This window comes from Equus caballus, chromosome 24 (assembly GCF_041296265.1).
Source record: "Equus caballus isolate H_3958 breed thoroughbred chromosome 24, TB-T2T, whole genome shotgun sequence".
Classification (NCBI taxonomy): domain Eukaryota; kingdom Metazoa; phylum Chordata; class Mammalia; order Perissodactyla; family Equidae; genus Equus; species Equus caballus.
This window is the reverse complement of record NC_091707.1, coordinates 26986043-27007743: the sequence shown is the minus strand read 5'-3', so window position 1 is coordinate 27007743 and position 21701 is coordinate 26986043. Positions and strand designations below refer to the sequence as shown.

At 37.3% G+C, this 21701-nt stretch overlaps 1 protein-coding gene across 16 annotated transcripts in view; it reads right to left on the bottom strand.

Moving 5' to 3' along the window:
* Positions 1–21701, bottom strand: part of RAD51B (RAD51 paralog B) — a 672310-nt gene that overhangs the window by 648848 nt on the left and 1761 nt on the right. For 13 of the 16 annotated variants that reach the window (XR_011432061.1, XR_011432060.1, XR_011432058.1 and 10 more), the window contains exons 3-5: positions 19496–19606; positions 18242–18355; positions 13574–13690 (exon numbers count right to left, since the gene is read on the bottom strand). Coding sequence is in view for 7 of the 16 variants with exons in the window: in XM_070249662.1 (XP_070105763.1) it covers positions 13574–13690; positions 18242–18355; positions 19496–19579 (315 nt within the window). In the remaining 9 variants the exon portion in view is untranslated. Of the gene's footprint in view, positions 1–13573; positions 13691–18241; positions 18356–19495; positions 19607–21213; positions 21308–21701 lie in introns of all 16 variants that reach the window. The other 3 variants (XR_011432056.1, XM_070249660.1, XM_023627977.2) reach the window with 1 other exon arrangement.

Genomic DNA, 21701 nt, shown 5'->3' with positions numbered 1-21701 from the left:
CAAAAACAGCAGGTTACACATTCTTCTCAAGTGCACATGGAACATTCTCAAGGATGGACCATATTTTGGGAAACAAAGCAAACATCAATAAATACAAGAGAGTTGAAATAATATCAAGCATCTTTTCTGATCATAATGCTATGAAACTAGAAATCAACTACAAGAAAAAAGCAGAGAAAGGTGCAAAGATGTGGAGACTAAACAACACGCTTCTGAACAAACAATGGATTATTGAAGAAATTAAAGAAGAAATCAAATATTATCTGGAGACAAATGAAAATGAGAACACCACATACCAAATCATTTGGGATGCAGCAAAAGCAGTCCTAAGAGGGAAATTCATCGCAATACAGGCTCACCTCACTAAACAAGAAAAAGCTCACATAAGCAACCTCAAACGACACCTAACAGAACTAGAAAAAGAAGAACAAACAAAGCCCAGAGTCAGAAGAAGGAGGGAAATAATAAAAATAAGAGCAGAAATAAACGATATTGAAACAAAAAAGACAGTAGAAAGGATCAATGAAACAAAGAGTTGGTTCTTCGAAAAAATTAACAAAATCGACAAACCTTTAGCTACACTCACCAAGAAAAGAAGAGAAAAATCTCAAATAAATAAAATTAGGAATGAGAGAGGAGAAATCACAACAGATATCAATGAAATACAAGAGATCATAAGAGAATACTATGAAAAACTATATGCCAACAAATTGAACAACCTGGAAGAAATAGACAACTTCCTAGACTCTTACAACCTCCCCAAACTGAATCAGGAAGAAATGGAGAATCTGAATAGGCCAATCACAAGTAAGGAAATAGAAACAGTAATCAAAAACCTCCTCAAAAATAAGAGTCCAGGACCAGACGGCTTCTCTGGAGAATTCTACCAAACATTCAAAGAAGACTTAATACCTATTCTTCTCAAACTATTCCAGAAAATTGAGGAAGATGGAGTACTCCCTAACACATTCTATGAAGCCAACATCACTCTGATCCCCAAACCTGACAAGGACAACACAAAGAAGGAGAACTACAGGCCGATATCACTGATGAACATAGATGCAAAAGTCCTCAACAAAATTCTGGGAAACCGAATACAGCAATACATCAAAAAGATTATACAGCATGATCAAGTGGGAACTATACCAGGGACACAGGGATGGTTCAACATCCGCAAGTCAATCAACGTGATACACTACATCAACAAAATGAAAAACAAAAACCACATGATCATCTCAATAGATGCAGAGAAAGCATTCGATAAGATCCAACACCCATTTATGATAAAAACCCTCAATAAAATGGGTATAGAAGGAAAGTACCTCAACATAATAAAGGCCATATGTGACAGACCCACAGCCAACATCATACTCAATGGACAAAAACTGAAAGCCATCCCTCTGAGGACAGGAACAAGACAAGGGTGCCCACTTTCACCACTCCTATTCAACATAGTACTGGAGGTGTTGGCCAGAGCAATTTGGCAGGAAAAAGAAATAAAAGGAATCCAAATAGGTAATGAAGAAGTAAAACTCTCGCTGTTTGCAGACGACATGATCTTATATATAGAAAACCCCAAAGAATCCACAGAAAAACTATTAGAAATAATCAACAACTACAGCAAAGTAGCAGGGTATAAAATCAACACACATAAATCAGTAGCATTTCTATACACTAACAATGAACTAACAGAAAAAGAACTCAAGAACTCAATCCCATTCACAATCGTAACGAAAAGAATAAAATACCTTGGGATAAACTTAACCAAGGAAGTGAAGGATCTATACAATGAAAACTACAAGACTTTCTTGAAAGAAATTGACGACGACATAAAGAGATGGAAAGACATTCCATGCACATGGATTGGAAGAATAAACATAGTTAAAATGTCCATACTACCTAAAGCAATATACAGACTCAATGCTATCCCAATCAGAACCCCAAGAACATTCTTCACAGAAATTGAACAAAGAATCCTAAAATTCATATGGGGCAACAAAAGACCCCGAATTGCTAAAGCAATCCTGAGCAAGAAAAACAAAGCCGGTGGAATCACAATCCCCGATTTCAAAACATACTACAAAGCTACAGTGATCAAAACAGCATGGTACTGGTACAAAAACAGGTCCACAGATCAATGGAACAGAATTGAAAGCCCAGAGATAAAACCACACATCTATGGACAGCTAATCTTCGACAAAGGAGCAGAGGGCCTACAATGGAGAAAAGAAAGTCTCTTCAACAAATGATGCTGGGAAAACTGGACAGCCACATGCAAAAGATTGAAAATTGACCATTCTTTTTCACCACACACCAAAATAAACTCAAAATGGATCAAAGACCTAAAGATCAGGCCTGAAACAATAAGTCTTCTAGAAAAGAATATAGGCAGTACACTCTTTGACATCAGTTTCAAAAGAATCTTTTCGGACACTATAACTCCTCAGTTGAGGGAAACAATAGAAAGAATAAACAAATGGGACTTCATCAGACTAAAGAGCTTCTTCAAGGCAAGGGAAAACAGGATTGAAACAAAAAAACAGCTCACTAATTGGGAAAAAATATTTACAAGCCACTTATCCGACAAAGGGTTAATCTCCATAATATACAAAGAACTCACACTGCTTAACAACAAAAAAACAAACAACCCGATCAAAAAATGGGCAGAGGACATGAACAGACATTTCTCAAAAGAAGATATGAATATGGCCAATAGACACATGAAAAGATGTTCATCATCGCTAATCATCAGGGAAATGCAAATCAAAACTACACTAAGATATCACCTTACCCCCGTTAGATTGGCAAAAACATCCAAAACCAAGAACGACAAATGTTGGAGAGGTTGTGGAGAAAGAGGAACCCTCATACACTGTTGGTGGGAATGCAAACTGGTACAGCCACTATGGAAAACAGTATGGAGATTTCTCAAAAAGTTAAAAATAGAAATACCCTATGACCCAGCCATCCCATTACTGGGTATCTATCCTAAGAACCTGATAACAGATATCTCAAGAGTCCGTTGCACCCCTATGTTCATCGCAGCATTATTTACAATAGCCAAGACGTGGAACCAACCTACATGCCCAGAAACTGATGATTGGATAAAGAAGATATGGTATATATACACAATGGAATACTACTCAGCTATAAAAAAGACAAAATTGGCCCATTCGCAGCAACGTGGATGGACCTCGAGGGTATTATGTTAAGCGAAATAAGCCAGTCAGAGAAAGACGAACTCTATATGACTCCACTCATAGGTGGAAGTTAACATATTGACAAGGAGATCTGATCGGTGGTTACCAGGGAAAAGGGGGGGTGGGGGGAGGGCACAAAGGGGAAAGAGGTATACCCACAACATGACTAACAATAATGTACAACTGAAATCTCACAAGGTTGTAATCTATCATAACATTAATAAAAATAAATAAATAAATAAATAAAAAACAAAGGCTCACAAGTTAGAAACTATGTGCTAATTTATAAGTTCTAAAACAATGATGTAGACTTTAAGGATAAGTAATTGCTGCCACCAATAAGTTTGTCAGATCGTGAGTGATCACTGAAAAGGGTTCTCCAAACTCCCTTAATTACATATTCTGACAAACAAACAAAGAAAAATTTAGTATGATTCTCCAATATATGTATATTTATTATATTATACTATTTTACTGATATGATCTACACAGTATAAAACATGCATAAAATAGGAATCAAAAAAGAAAAAAGATTAGAAGCATTTAAAAATAGTTTCTTATTTATTAGTTGTACAGATCTTTCATTCTCATAATAACTTACCAACACTTAGTGAAGCAATGACAATAATCACAAATGAAAGTATATTCTTTTTTAAATATTGATTTAAATATTTTGTAATTCCGTGATTGAAATAACAAATGAAATTATATTTTTTTAAATATTGATTTAAATATTTTGTAATTCCGTGATTGAAATGTCAAGTCCTAAGTTCTACTTATTTCAGTATTTAATTGCAATGACTGTATAGTTGAGAAAGAGATAATTGCAAAAATGCAAGGACTGAAATTTTAAAAATATATCATTCATTCTACTTCCTAAATCACTATTTTCATTTTTTAATAACTTTCATCAATTAGCAAAAGTTTTTGTTGAACTTTGGCTAACAAATTTCCATTTTCCCTCATGTCAATCAATTGTTGTTGCAAACTAGTAAAAAGATACTGCATTTTAACATTTTTAACAATTGGTTTCAAAATCAACTGACTCATTTGGAAGATTTTTCAACTGTATAGAAACTATTGTTACAAGTTTTTAAAAGTGTGCAGATAGTAAAGTTTTCATAAGATACACATACCTTTGACAACAAAAATTGCATGATAAAAGTAACATTTCCAAGCAGTGATTTAAAAAAACTCTCTCTGTATTTTAATCTGTCTTTAAACAGGCAGTTACTTCCTTACTCATTGTAAAAACACAGCTTTCACTTCGAAGAGATGGAGTAAGGTGTCCCATTGTTGGTTGGTTGGTTGGTTGGTTGATATGTAGCATATTACATAGCCACTGGTCATACAAAAAGGGTCAGCAAATTCGACACGTCTTTTCATGTAAATAAATGTTTCACCCATCTTTAAATTCAACAACTCTTTTACAATCTTCACTGTGAAATAATCAAAGAAGCTCTTGTGATTCAAATGATTTTCATGGTCATGTCTCATCTCATTAGAGAGTATTATGGAGGTTCTCTAATTTACCAGTCAGATTTTCATAAAAACTAACAACATTGATACCATCCAGAAGCACTCTTCATACATCTGACATCAACTATGTTGCTATAGATTGCTCAAAGATGATGCAACGGAAAAGTTCAGAGAATTTTACAGGGAACATCCATATACCCACCAACTGGACTCAGCAATTACCATTTTTACTATTACTATACTATACTACTCTATTCATCAATCCATCTCTCTATCCATTCATCAATCCATATTAAGATTTTTTAATGCATTTCAAAGCAGGTCAAAAACATCAACACATTTTCCCCTAACAGTTCAGGGAATACATCATTAACTTGAGTTTAATATGTATGATTATTATTTTTTAGGTAAATTTTACGTACGATGAAATGCACAAAACTTAAGTGTACCATTTGATGAGTTCCAACAAATGCATACACATAATGCAATCTAAACCCCTATCAAGTCATAATATCACCATTACTCTCAGGAAATTCCCTCATAAACACTGTTTTTTATTCAAGAAGTCATTTATTTTTGAGACTGTGTCTTCTGTGATATATCTTTACTTTCATAGCATACGAGAAAATTTAGTTCTTCATGTATTTCATTACTGAAACAGAATCAACTGATCTGATAATCTGGGCCATGTCAGAAACCTCTGTACTTTAATTATACAGCATCCTTCCACATTGAATAATTTGCTTTAATTCTTGATGCTTCAAATTATCTGCAATGATTTCTATACATGTTCTGAAAGGATCTATTCACAAATGAATTCATTTAAGTTGTTGCCATGTTGTTTCCTATGTTTCATTTCATCCATTTTACTGTAACAGAAAAAATGAGTATGTCTCTCATGTTATTTACTAATAATGTACTACATTTGGTCTTTTGCTATTAACCCAAAAGAGGCTTTTAGTATCTATCATTAATTTTAGTGAAATTTTTCTAGATATTGAACTATGTATCACATGATTTTAAACATCACCGAAAAACTTGGAGAAGTTTGTCTTCCTGTCCTGTGTATGAATATAACTCCATATATCAAACTGTCTTCTTTATAACTTCATAATTTTTGGACGCCTTCTCAGATGGAACTAGATTGTCATTGATTTTTACATTATTAGTCATAGGAGAATCATCAGCTCTGACTTTTATGTGCACGTGGTTCACTTCTACTCACCATATTAGCATTATCTTCAACACACAGTTTCTTTTCAGGAAACTTTTTATGCCATTTGTCTGTTTTGAGAGATTTGGTTTAGTTGACTCCATAAACCCACCTAACGAGATACCTGTAGAACCACAACTCATCCCAAGGTGCTGAAAATAAAGGTACAAGCAGGGTGCCTCTGTCAATCTTCTGAACCCTTTTCTCAGTACTATACCTGCCATGTGACAGTCTAGCATACAGACCAAGTGACGATGCCAATGTCAATCCATATGTGAAATATTAATTAAGGGTTATTTCATTTTTTAGATTGAAATACCAGTAAAAGTTCTCATATTTTCTTCCCACAACCTAATGGACCATCTTATACACTCTGCTTTGGAGACTGCTGGTTTTAAAGAGCCCCAAACACTTTCCATGTACTTATTATCATTATCAAAGACAACACGGATCAAATTCACCATCAGAAATCAGTGCAAAGGGAACTTCTGTCAGTAAAAGTTAGAAGTGGATTTTGAAAATGAGACAGGATTACTCTTCAGAGTGCTAACTGATGGAGGAACAGAGGGCTGCCTTTCTATACATACTATGCACATGCCAGGTTTTAGATATGTTCTAAGATTTAATGAGCTTAACCCATTAAACACTTAGTGATTTTTAGTGGAAAGGTGAAACAAGCCATCATTTTAATTAAGATGATATATATGAAAATATTCAGTAAAGTATTAAATCCCCTGAAAATGTAAGGTATTATCTTATTATTCCATCTTCAAAGAAAACGTAAAAAAATCTGAAAAGTTAAACAAGTGCAACTAGCACTTTTCCTACTTCATTATTTTTACATACTGATTCAGTATAGACTTGGGGAAAGTAGAACATTAAGTGAATAACACTGTAAGATTTCTGGGTTTGTTTGGTGGAGTTTTTGTATGTGTTTTGTTTGTTTTTTCACTTTGCATTAGAATTTGGATAACATTTACTTTAAACTATAATAACTAATTTCTAATTCTTTAGCAATCTCAGATCCCCTTCATACATTTTTTCCTATCTTCCCAGCCTCAAAAAAATTTTGTTATATGCAATTTTTATGGGCTGACTGGAGTTAAATTTCATTATTTTTTCAGGTTTACTTAGTGGGTTAAAACATTTCAACATTAATAATTTTTAGCTTCAGATAGTTTAGCTCTGAATTCCAATAGCCAAACCACAAAATTTCAAGTTGTGTTCAGTTCCCAGGTTCAGCTCCAATGGTGGTTAGAAAGACAGAACATGCCAAACCAGAACAGTCTAAGTTATTTGCTTCTTGGAAACTCAAGAGTGAATACAGCATTTACACACAGAAGACACCAGTAGAATACAACCAGCTTCATATAGGTAGAGCCTGAGTTCCACCTCTGCCTGAGACATGTAAAAGAACTGAAAGAAAATAACCAGTAGTGAAGATCACTTGAATACCAACAAGGAAGCAAATATTAATAATTGGCTTGAAGAGGAAAGGGAATTATGCCCAAGAAATGAAAGTCTAACCGTACTAAAGTAAAAATGAAGCCTAGTCATTTTAATCTTAAATGAGATTAAATGGTTGAGATGAACATGAAACCTGGAGCAGCTAGGACCTAAAATCTTACCAAGTTAACTCTCCCCACATTCAAGATGGGGGTGACAGGATGGGGCAATCTGCCAAGCCAATGTTCTGCACAGGGAAAATGAAGGACTGCCTGGCTCTCATCTGAGAAGAGAACGTGAAGACTGCCGATCATCTTTTAACGACCTCCCTCACAACCTTGCATCTACTTATCTAAATTTGATCTAATCTGTAAAATACGATTAGGTCTTCAGACTACAGAATCCATCTTAAAAATAACTGACGCTTTAAATCCTAAAGCCAAAACCAAAAGAAAAGCAAACAATCTCAGAAAGGCCAGGTAGCACTGTGCCCTGTAAAAGAAACCTTGATCTTAAATTATTTTACATCAACATGTGGAAGATTTTGTATCTTGGATTCTCTCCACTCTTATTTCATACTAACTACTGCTGCTTTTGAAGTAAACAGAAAGGGAGGCAGAAAGAGAAGGGAGGTAAACAGAGCAGAAAAAAGCAGGAGGACATGGGAATGACAAGTACCCCAAGTTGTACCATTAAAAAAAAATCAAACAGTATCAAGAGAAATAATCACTCATTTAGAAAATCACGTAATACGTGCTATAAGAAAGACTCTACAAAACCTTTATGTAGAAAGAAGTTTTTTATTTCTAAAACAGGGAGTGAGGGAAGCATTGGGAACAATGATCCAATCAATCACATAGGCTAAACTCCTGTGTTACGACAGAGGCCTGATTATCTTGCCTTTCAAACCAGTGGGCAGGATAAACAAGTCAGGTCAGCAGACTGTGTTCTCGGAAGGCCAATTAGACATCTCTCCCAAGTTTTCCTACTGCTCTACTGCTGTTGTTGCACACAGAGCAGACCTGAACCTGACTGCACCTGGAAGGAGAGGAGCCCCACCCTGGCCGACCGGCAGATCCACAAGCAAGAAAAACAAATGTGTGCTGCTGTTGTAAGCAGTATAAGCAACCAAAATTGACTAACAAAGCACTCATGTCTTACACGTCACTGATTATGCATTTCTTTTACATGCCTGGCCCTTGCAGGCATTTGAGTTTCCAACCCCTGCCTTATTATCTCCTGTGATCTTGTAGGTCACAGCTAACCCTGCCATGAGAAAGAAAAACAACTGAAATATTTAACTGTTCTGCCAAACTAGGATTCTGGTAGCCTGCCTTTACCTTTTGGGGACAGTAGGATAGTCACTCCCAAAGCAAAACTGCCCCACTCAAGAAGGACACCTAGTCTCCTTAAATCATGAACAAATCATAGAAATGAGTCAGGAAATACAAATAATTTAGAAATGTGCCACATTGTTTCTTATCATTTAGAGCAGAATCTAGGTATAACCATCACTGTTAAACGTCGCAAAGATTTGGCAGTGCTTCAGAAGACAGGGTTACTCTTCCAGAGGTTCTCTTGAACTGAGATATGCAGATGTTACATCTCTTTTTGTTGACATGAGTTTGGACCAGTTCTCTAGTCCCATAATCTCTAGATTACAACATGAAAATATCTTTTTTGATGATCCCTTTAAATACAATCTTAATTTTACCCAGTCACATTAGCAGCTTTATCATGCATTCTCAGCAGGAGCGATATTGACCCCAAGGCTGAAGCTGGGCTTTGATGGGGGAGGGGAGGAATTTCACTCTTTTTATGTATAAAGCACAGATATACCTACAGTACATAAACAGATATACAGAATATCTGTGGTATTAAAACCTCATGGGGGGGCTGACTAGGAAAAAATTGTCTAAAAAGGCTCCTGAGGGGGCAATAATGAAAAAAGGATTGAGAAACTCTGATCTGATCTATATTATCTCATATGAGAAGGCTACCATTACGTGGTTTGCTCTCCATGTAATGTAAACTTTTAAAGTTTAAACTTCAAACATATCTTTACTACCAATATTCAGTTCTAACAGACGCAGGATTCTCTGCTTCTGTATTCCGTAAGGAATTTGATGTTCTCAAGGAATGGGACAAAGCCCTGCAGGTCCCTCCCATTGGTGATTCAGCAGACTTGGTTTCTCTTTGATTTCTCCTCTGTTGCTTCTGCTTTCGGCATGAGTAGCACTTCTCTAGTTCCACTTTTAATCTTGGTGCTGTAACCACTCAGTTACACAGATTCAGTGAAGTTCACATAAATCAAAACGCATGACAAATGGATTAGGGGATTTTGAAGTTAGAGTCAGGAAGAAGCAGCTATAAAAATGACAGCAGAAATGTTTCCAGATTTCTCCTTACTCCCTCAGTCATCTCCAGACCTAGTCTAAGTTTACTCAACCAGTTGCCTTACTGCTCACCTCCACCAGACCTAACTTGTACCTCACATTCAGGACTCTAGGTTTGAACTTCAAGCCAGAAACAAAGATCGTGCAAGGCAATTAGACAACTCCGTTGATATCTGTACTAGTTCTCTTTTGCTGTGTAACAAATTACCACAAATTTAGCAGCCTAACACAACACCCGTTTATTATCTCACAGTTCTGTAGGTCGGCAGTCCTGCTGGGCTTGACTGGGTTCTCTGCGCAAGGTCTCACAAGGCCAAAATCAAGTGTCGGCTAAGCTGGGCTCCTATCTGGAGGCTGGGGGTTAATATCAACTTCCAGGCTCATTCATGTTGTTGGCAAAATCCACTTCTCTGCAGTTGTGGCTCTGAGCTCCCTGTTTCCTTTCTGTCTGTCATCTGAGGGCTACTCACTGTTCCTAGGGGCCACCTACATTCTTTCTCACACAGCCCCTTCCATCTTCCAAGCAGTAATGGCATCTCGAGTCCTCCTCATGTTTTGAATCTTTCTGGCTTCCCCTTCTTCTTTAGCCAGAGAAAGCATACTGCTTTTAAGGGCTCACATGATTATTTTTAATTTTTTTTTTTTTTTTAGGAAGATTAGCCCTGAGCTAACATCTGCCACCCACCCTCCTCTTTTTTGCTGAGGAAGACTGGCCCTGAGCTAACATCCATGCCCCATCTTCCTCTAGTTTATATGTGGGATGCCTGCCACAGCATGGCTTGATGAGGGGTGTGTTGGTCCTCACCCGGGATCCAAACCGGCGAACCCCAGGCCACTGAAGTGGAACATGGGAACTTAACTGCTGCGCCACTGGACTGGCCTCTATATGATTCCATTTATATGAAATGTTTATAAAAATGCAAATTTATAGAGACAGAAAGTAAATCAGTGGGTACCTAGGGCTGAGCATGGGAGCAGGGATTAACTATAAATGGGTATGAGGGAACTTTTTAGGATGATGGAAATGTTCTAACACTGAATTTTGGTGATGATTTACTATAAATTTACTAATATAATTGAATTATACATTTACAATGGTTGAATTTTATAGTATTTAAATTGTACCTTAATAAAATTATTTTTTTAAATAGCAAAATGATTTATGAAAAGAATGCAAGCTCATTAGTAATCAGAAAAATGAAAATTAAGATCATAAAAATGGGGAAAAATTAAGAAGTCTGATAATAGCAAGGCAAGAACATAAGAAACAAGAGGAATTCATGCCCAGCCCACAGGAATGTAAACAGGCACAACCCCTCAGGAAACCATTCGTCCTGATTCTGCAAAGTTACGTATGTGCATACTCTATAACCAGCAAATCACTCCAAAGTAGACACCCTAGATAGGGGCCAGATACTAAATATTTTAGGCTTTGCAGACCCTGAGGTCTCTGTCACAACTAACTGAACTCTGCCTTATATTACGACAACAGCCACAGACAAAATGTAAGCAAATGAGGTTAGCTGTGTTACAACAAAACTTTATTTACAAATACAGGCAGCAAGCTGCATTTCACTGGGCAGTTTGCCAATCCTTGCCCTAGAGAAATACCTGTACACGTGAGCCAGCAGACAGGGACAATCATTTCACAGGATTTGTTGACATTAGCAGCAAACTGGAAACAACCCAAATGTTCACTCACAGGAGAAGGGATGAATAAATTGCAGCATATTTTCAAAATAGAATATGATACAGCAGTGAAAGTGAATTATATTCTTGCTATGCACAACAACATAGATAAATCTTAGAAAACAGTATTAAGTAAAAAAACAATTCATAGAAGAGATAAGATATGATTTAATCACAGATACATGATTTAATAGAACTCAAAAGTAAGCAAAACTAAATAAAATGTTGTATTTTCTATGTATATAGGCAATAAAGGAAAACTATAGGTGCAAATTACTATCAGGAAAAAAAGTAGAGGAATAGCAGAAATTCAGGATGGAGGTTACCTCCCAACAGAAGGCCAAAGATAGGATCAGGGAGGAGCCCACAGTTAGTTTCAATGGTTTTGTTATTGTTCTGGTTCTTATATTGGGTCATAGGCTTATAAGAGCTCATAACTTATACATGCAAAATATACTTAATCTTGTATACTTAAAATATATATCAAAAGTTCGGTGTTTAATAAAAGGTAATCAGAAATACTCCCTGTACTCAGCCAAGAAATCCCAAAAAGACTGTACCTGTAGCTGAAATTGAAAGCTGAGAACTTGCCACTAATAAGCAGTCAGGGTATTTATATTCCAAGTTAGCCAAGTAAATCATGACAGAACACCTAAATGGCTTGTAACTACTGCTTGGATTCAGAAAGAATTGATAAAAGCTAAATGAAAAGTATTGAAAATTATTCTAAAACTTAAAAAACAAAAAGTACTTGTTGGTTAATCTTCCTTAAGTTCAATTTTTTTGCTATTTAAATAGGTTAAGTTTATAACTCTGGATCTCTATTGTTATAAATCTATTTGAGCAAAGTTGAACCAAATAGAGCACAAGAAGATAATGCAAAATAGGATTCTGGCACCATCTGGTGGCAGTACACTGCAACAGCAGGTTCTAATTTTTTTTTTTTTTTTAAGATTAACTCATTCATTCACTTATCAACTACCTAATAGGCATCTCCTAGACACAGCACACACACATATTTTTAAATCTTTCTTGGAATACAAGAAGTAAGGTATAGTATCTAAAACAGGTTCCTTATCTTCAAGGAAAAAAATCTACAGTTAAATTTATAACCATCAATGTAAGAATCTACTCTTATTCAGAAGTTTGCTTAAAGTATCTACGCCCCTAGAACTCTCAGGCAAGAAGTCCCTCAGGAGAGTGCTCGCAAACACAGTCTACTGAGTCACCACATCAGGACCAGAAGCACACCAACGGAGGTTTCAAGGAAAAGACCTGGGGTGCTTTTAAAATGTCTACCCATTGACACTTCTCTCAAAGGGGAGAGTCTAATTTCCCTTTCCTTGAATGCGGGCTAGATTTAATGACTCGCCTCTAATGAAGGGAATGTGGCGGAAGTCACGGTGCGCCTTCCACAGCTAAATCATCAAAGGCATTGCCCCTTCCATCTTGCCTTCCTGTGGGTCCCTCCCCTGGGGGATGGCAGCCACGTTGTGCTTGAGGAGACTCCAGCAGGCTCTGGAGAGCCTGTCTGGGGAGGAGCTGTGACCTCCTGCCAATAACCAGCACCAGCTTGCCAGCCACGTGAGCGAGCAGCCTTGAAAATGGCCTCCAGTCCCACCAAATCTTCAGATCCTGTGTCCCTTGTCAATATTGCTGAGCCAAGCCACCGCCAAAGAAACAGAAATGAACCTTTACTGCTGTTTTAAGCCACTTAGTTTTGGAGAAATTTGTTATGCAACAACACAGAACTAATACAACAACCTATTTACTCCATAGAACCAAATTTTATCTTCAGCAGGAAGTAAAAATTGCTCACTTCAGTCTAATACTATAATTTGCCCACGTTAATAAAATTTCAAATTTTCCTTCCTAAGTAGTGATCCTTTTTGAATTCCCTCAGATTGTTTCATATCATTTCATAATATTCATCACTTTCTAATTTGAAGAAACAACAACCTAAGCAGACTTCAGTCAAAACCTCCAAACAACTGTGCTAGGTACTGAGTGGAGAACCATGCCCTTGAGGAACTTACCATTTAATGCAGATTAATATTCATGAAATAATTTATGCATTTTAACTAAAGTTTTTCCCCTTGCTCTGAAGGTTATAGGTCAATAGAAGAAGGTTTAGGAAGTTTCTCCTTTACCTCTGTGAGGGATCCACAAGCTACGCCACCATGCAGGGCCTCATCCAAAGCAGAAAGGGTTGTAGGCAAGAATGCTGGCGAGAGAGCAGCAGACCTTTGTGTCTTTATCCCATAAGCCTGAACGAGAAAAAGATTGAGCTCAATCTCTTTACCTATTCAAAAACATAAACCAACTCCAAACTTCAAATTTTGACAGCTAGAACCCCAATCCATCTTCCTTTCCTCTGTTCTTTATTTGTTCAACGAATATTTACCCTGTACCAGGGACTGTGCTACGTTTGGGGGATATGATATAACAGCCCCTGCCGTCACAGTACTTACAGTCAACCAGGAACTATGAAATTAGGACTGGAAACAGGGCAATTACAATACAATTAATAAGAGGTATTGCATACCTCATCAGTGTACCTGATCTGGATTTTGTGATCCAGGAAGGGTTCATGAAAGATCTGGATGCCTGAGCTAACATCTGAAATAGCTGTTAGACAGGCAAAGGAAATGTGCATGTTCCTGCCAAAGAGACAGAACGTACAAAGAAAGGTCAAGAAGCAAGAAAGAGAGGAAATAGAAACTAACAAAAACTACAAAAAATCATTTTGTCTTTTTTTTTTTTGGTGAGGAAGATTGGCCCTGAGCGAATATCTGTTGCCAATCTTCCTCTTATTGCTTGAGGAAGATTGTTGCTGAGGTAACATCTGTGCCAGTCTTCCCCTATTTTGTATGTAGGATACTACCACAGCTTGATGAGTGGTGTGTAAGTCTGCAGCTGGGATCCAAACCCGCAAACCCTGGGCCACTAAAGCAGAGTGCACAAACTTAACCACTTTGCCACCAGGCCAGCCCAAAAAGAGTTTTTTAGAATGGTTGAAAGACAGAGTATGGTCATGGTGTTGCAAGCGATGAGGGTGGAAAAATAAGGAACCAAGTTCTAAAGAGCCGTGTCGAATTTTGCAGTTTACACTGAGAGTAACAAGGAGTGACAAGGTCAAGTTATTTCAAACCCAGGCTGGTTTGCAAAGAATAGCTTGAACATAGGTGTGGTAGACTGGCCCCCCCACAAAGATATCCACATCACATCCTTGGAACCAGTGAATGTTAACGTCATTTGGAAAAAGAGTCTCTGCAGATGTGATTAATGTGATTCAAGTCCCCTAGATGTATAAGAACACTTGCCTCTCTACAACCTCTAACATTAACAATCACTACTATTTTATTAAGTTGTCCAAATAAACTGAGGTCAAGCCACAGAAGTGTAATCATTCGTTCAACAAATATTAATTGAGTGTCTACTGCACGCTGTATACTATGAGCAGCTCTGGGCATACAGTGGTAAACCAAACATAGTTTCTACCCACTTGAAGTTTATAATTTAATAAATCAACGTCTCAAATCCAAGGGTCCTCTGCCTCCGTGAGGATGTGGGAGACCAGCAGAAATGTGCCCACTCTCGTCTAACCTCCCTACTGAATTCTTAGCTCAGTTAAACCATGGATTACCACAGATTTTCCTTTAAGGCTATATTCAGGTACAATGAAATAGCTAGAAAAGCTACAGGAAAAGGTGTGTGCTTTGCATCTGATTTAGAAATACCTGACTATTGTCTACCATCTATCAGGCAACATAGGAGGGCATGGGGATACTTCACCAAACATGTAAAGGCAGCCCAATCTGTTAACATTAAGGTGCTTCCTTTACAACTATCATTAGGAGAATAGTAGACTTGGTGACTCAAAAAAATAATAAAATGAAGCAACAGAACAAGACTTCAGAAATAACAGTATGTACATAAATGAAACAAAGAGGAATATTGTGATACGACACTCCACCAGTTTTTCTTCCACTTGGGTGGCTGTGTCTTCTCAGACTCATCATTGTCCGATCTATTTTTAAATGTTAGCTTCACTCAGGAATTGCCTTGGGTACACGGACCTTCTTCCTGCACATACTTTCTAGGCAATGACTCATCCATTCTCATGGCTTTGATCATATTTACAGCAGAGACTCCCAAATGCATACTTCTAGAGCAGACCTCAGCTTCAAGCTGCAGTCCACGTATTTAACTGCCTACTTCACATCTCCACTCAGTGTTTCACGAGCACCTGAACTTCAACGAGAACTAACAGAATTCAGCCCCCTTCAAACAGGATCCTCTTCCAGTGTTCCTTATCTCAGGAAATGGTACCACCAAGTTTCTTAAAGCAAAAATCAGGGATTCATGTCTGACACTTCCCTCTACCTCATCACCACCCACAGCCAAACAATCACCAAACCCTACTCATTCTACCCCTAAATAGCTCTCATAAAATTGACATTCTACCCTCCGCATTAATACCACACTGATAATCCAAGTCACAATCACTTCCTGTCTGGAATACAGTAATAGATACATAACTAGACTTCATCAATGTTTTCCTGCTCCTTTTCAATCACTTGACTATGTTTAAGACTGAATTTTTTAAAACGCATGTTAGATTATACCCTTTTATGACTTCTCATTGCTCTCAGAATAGTCCAAAATCCTTAACATAGTCTGTGACCTGACTCCTGCTTACTTCTCCGGCTTGGTCTCTTGCTGCTCTCTTCCTCACTCCTACGTTCCATTCACACCAGCCGGGCTGGATTACCATACCAGCACCATTCTCCTCTTCACAGGGCCTTGGCATTCGCTCCTCCCACTGCCTGCGAGCTCTTCCCGCTCATCTCCCTCCCAACTCCTCTGCCCATATCTCCCCCATCCATCCTTCAGGTTTCAGCTTAAGTGTCACTTCCACAGGGGAGCCTTTCTGACCCCTAAACTAATACCGCTTGTTATTAAGTTTCAACGCTCCTTGTATTTTTCCTTCACAGGACTCATCACCACTACAATTAACTAAGTTATTTATATTATTCTTTGTTTAATGTCTGACTTCTCCTACTAGACAGTAAGCTACATAAGGGCAGGAACTTTATCAACCTTGTTCACTATAATATCCCCAGTACCTGACAAAGTACCTGAAATATGGCTGGCACTCAATAAATATTGGTTGAAGGAGTAAATGATTGAATAAATGAACAAATAAAAAAAAGTCTTTCTTGGAGGAATGAACCAAGGCTAAGCCAATGTTGAAGGCAAGACTCAAATCTACAGAATGCTACAAGGGTGAATACACAACAAAGGAGAAAGATGTCTTCCTGAATTGGCATTTGGAGTAGGACTGAAAGTGGTGATGGAAGAGGAGACTGAAGTTGAACTTCCTGTCCATGCTTTCTAATTTAATTACCTAAATGGAAATATGCTGTAGATATTGACCAAGCAGAAGGACAGATGTCAAATGAAAATGTTTTCTTGGTGCTTTACAACCTTCAAAACAGTAACAAGTTAATTTGGACCCAGACACAGAATCATCACACGGTATTTTAACTCTCTAACTTCTCCCATAAAACAAAGTGAGCTGTTCAAAGCTAAAGATCAATTCCAGAGATAAGACTTGTGCCCATCTCTAACTCCGATTCTAATTCTTCTGACTATTCTCCTTTAAGGTATTTTCCTTAGACCACAAGCTAAATCTGAACAAAAGAAAATACTTCATCTGTTCATTATTTCAGAAGCTTTTTTTGTTTTTCATTTGTTTTTTGGTGAGGAAGATTTACCCTGAGTTAATATCCACTGCCAACCTTCCTCTTGTTTTTTTTTTTTTTGCTTGAGGAAGATTAGCCCTGAGCTAACATCCGTGCCAATCTTCCTCCATTTTGTATGCGGGATGCCTCCACAGCGTGGCTAATGAGTGGAGCAGGTCCATGCCTGGGATCCAAATTAGTGAACCTGGGCCACCAAAGCAGAACACGTGGAACTTTAACAACTTGGCCACAGGGCCAGCCCCCTCAGAAGTTTAAAAGGACACTAACATTCCTTCCTTCCTCCTTCATAGAATTGCACCCTACTTTATTGCTCAGTGGATATCAAATTTCAATATGAGACAGTAAGGTAAGTAATTTACAATTCACATAAATAAATACATTTGCAAAGCACTGAACATACTTTTAGGCAACTCTTATTTTGGGAAAACAAGACCTTTTCTACCATGCACAAAACTTACATTTTTAAAAGCTAAAATATAAAAAGTAGAAACGTAAAATGTAGAAAATGTAAAATGTAGAAAGAATGAAAAAAATAGTATAACTTGATGAGGACTTGTTATAAAAGACTTTAACTCTTCTCAAGAGTGAGGATAAATTTTTAAGTGTTATTTATTCAATCAATAAGCTCATATAAGTCCAACATGCGTACTTTATGATATGGAGTAAGTGATGGTGGTAAAAGTTAGTATAACAGAGACAGGAACATTCTAAAATTAAGAATATACTATAATTTAACCATGAGGTCCACAAATCCTACCCAAACAACAAAAGAGAAAGATGACCTTTTGAAATATCACTATCAGCTACAGAGAAAACACTTCCTCTTGCCCCCTAATACCCATAATTAGGAACTGTCTCCCACGAGCTTATAAACTACATGAAATTTTCACATATATTCTCATTAGAAAACTCATTCTATGGTGTGAGAGTCAGTATTTTTGAGGTGTTGTTCATCTCTATCTTTTCTTTTGCCTCATCCCCAAAAATATTTTAAATGAGATAAAGCATCATTTCAAAATACAAATCGTAGTAAAAAAAATATATATATACCGTTTGCATCTGTGGGGCACAGGCCCTGCTGACCATACACAGAAGTTCATGGACACCTCGATAACTAAGGCCAGTCATTTTCATAAGCTCCAGTGGAGAAAGACATAAAAAGTCCTAAAGAGACATAAACAGAATATTTTAAATATATATGTGCAATAAAGCTACTGGAATTAAAAGGAAAATTTCAATTGACACTGTTCATGTGTAGAAAAAAGTGAAATTTATTGTAGATCAAAGATTTACGTGTTCCTTATAGTATTTTCCCCCTAAATATACCTTAACTAAAAGATATGATGATAGCCTTAGACTATAATTATCCAATTTAGTTGGCATATACCATACACTGTAATTACCCAGTTTAGTTGGCATTTACCAGAGGACACACCATGTAACATCACATAGCAGCAGCATCCAATCTGGGTGTAGAGACTGCACTTGTGCCTCAAAGAGTTGGGGCACAAATAGATGTCCAGAAAGCATCAGGTTGAAATGAGTTTCTTCCTAAGCTATGAGATCATTTGGAGGAAGTATTTGATAATTGAGAGAGAATAAAACTGACTATGGAATGAAATGTTAAATTTCACACTTTTAGGAGCGTTTCAAAGTATGAACACGAGGATTACTAAATGTATAACAGAGGAACCAAAGATATCGTTATCACACACAAAACAATTTTTTTAAAATTGCAGCAGGCTCTGAAAGTCTGTCTTATTAGGGATTAAATCCTAAGATAAAACCTTAAATCTTATTTAACCTCCTAAGAGGGATTTGATTCACTATCGTGCTTAAAAATGCAACATCTCCTCTACACATTTCTCTCAACCCAACCACAGGAAAATGACCCTAACTATTAATTTCTCTTATTTTCAAGAAAAATTATCCATTTTGAATACCATCTCATTTGAGTCAGATTTCTCATCTAACGACAAAATATCTTTTAAGTAGATAAAACTTCTCTAGAATCCCAAATAAATGGCACAGGTGTACTTCACCTTATGCCACAAGCAATCTCCCCCCACCGAAATACAAAAATATTGAATTTGGATAAATGAAACCACATTTGGAAATACAACCTAAGTGGCTTGTTATTCGAAATTAGCCTATGAAGAAGTACCACCATTTATCTTCTTTTTAACAAACATAAGTTTTCATATTTCAACTATTAGCTATTTAAGGCTTATTTAAGAGTTAAGGTATACTTAAAATTAATTTGTACTTAAAGTTTCTCATTGGGAAAAATTAAATGCATTTTACCCGACAGGTAACAATCTGATGTCTGCTCAGACGGTCACACAGCTCTTGTGATAAACCCACTCGTCTTAGTTTCTTGCTACCCATGCCTCCAGATGCAGCAAAAGAAGAACCCTGAAAAAAACAGAAAATAGCATAAGCAATAGTAGATGGGCTATCTGAAACACTGTATCAATTAAAAAGTCTTCAAACTTGTCCACACACAAAATGCAATGTATAGTATTTAAAATATTACTGATAAAATAAAGGAAGGCTACAGAATCTTCCTAAATGTTTTAAACAGGAGAGACAACTGTTTGTCAAACATGAGCACAGAGAAACAAGGCAACATAAGAATGTGCATTTCACACAATTCTTTGATACTTATTACATGAATATAACAACACTTCACATTTGTATAGCATCTTAAGATTTTCAATGCATTTATAAATTTCATTTGGATCTTTGATTAGCCTTCAAGGCATATTTCCAAACAGCACTCCTAGAAAGTATTTACTTTCATTGCACTGTAACGATAATGTTTATTGAGCACCTACTCTATACCAGGCACAGTTCCAAAGCTTCACATAAATTATCATATTTAATCTTCTCAACAGCCCTATACGGAGGGTTGATTATTGGTCCCATTTTTACATATGAGAAAACTAAAGCCTGGACAGGTTAGCTATTCTAGTATCATCAGAAAAAGTAAATAGTGGATTCATAAACTGAAGCCAGGGAATCTGACTCTGAGGCCTATCCTCCTAACCATCACACTCTACTACAAGTCCATAATCGTATCTAACCTCTCCTTTTCCTATGAGTCAGAACAAACCTCTGAATCAAATGAGATTTATTTCAGGTGTTATGTACAAATTGAAATTGTCTTTTTATTATTCTAGCTGCTCACATTCCCACATGCAATGAAATTTCACTCTTGTGGAACCTCACTAGAGCTAAATAAGGCTCACAAAGTATTTGCCTTAGAGAGCTCGAAGAGAGTCCCGTAATAGTGTACACAAAGGAGAGGCTGTGTGTCTCACTCAGCCGGCAAAACATCCTGTGGATAAGTAGAAATAGGAACTCTTCATTGTGTCAGGCGATAAAGCAATATAATTATCAGAAAAGGGAGTTATATTGGAACGAAAATATATACTAAGAATGTAGATGTTTATTTCTATTACAACAGCCCAATTTTCCATTTAACATTTAAATTCTCTCAGTTGAATTGAAACTTTCTCTCTCAGACACACACACAACACACACACACCCCCCCCAACAAATACAAAATGTATTGTTTCTCTCAATGGGAATTTGACAGTATTGATTACTGTTTCCTCAAAAGAAAGTTTACCAAGCAGCATCTGCTCTATCATGACGTAGTGCTTTTACAAATCAGGTAGTTCTGGGTAATGACATCATTTAGATGGATAAATTCATTAAAAAAAATACATTCAAAATGAAAACCCCAAGTTACCTGGATTTTCTTTCTTTTTTTTTTTTTTGGCACCTGAGCTAACATCTGCCAATCTTTTTTTTTTTCCTGCTTCTCCCCAAAGTCCCCCAGTACATAGTTGTATATTCTAGTTGTAGGTCCTTCTGGTTGCGCTGTGTGGGACACCACCTCAGCATGGCTCAAGGAGCGGTGCCATGTCCGCACACAGGATCTGACCCAGTGAAATTCTGGGCAGCCAAAGCTGAGCACGTGAACTTAACCACTCGGCCACTGGCTGGCCCCTTACCTGGAATTTAACAATGACCAACTCTGCTCTCTCTGCCTCTTTAGCGCCACTCTCGTCACTGCCTGGACTACTGCTTACTGTCTCTGGTCACTCCCTGCCAGCCAAAAGAAAATCTTTTCATTTATTCCTTCCCCTGACACTTAAGTACACACTCTGCTGAGCTCTGGATACTAGAACCATTTAAGCATATTCCCTCCCCTTGGGGAACTCACAGTAATAGACTAAAAGAAATGTATACAAAAATAATTAGAGTCATCCATTAACTATTGTCATGGCATTTAAATGTGCTGTGGAAGTACACGGGAGGAAGCACAAAACTGGCCTGCAAAAGTCAGGTCAGTGCCACAATCCTGCCAGATTACTAAAGTTACTCCAATACTGTCACTCTCATCCTTTAAAACCACCCATCGAACCATCAGACCACAGGATAAATTCCACACTGCTTAGGATCCCATAAAGACCCTTGATAGGGGCCAGCTGGGTGGTGC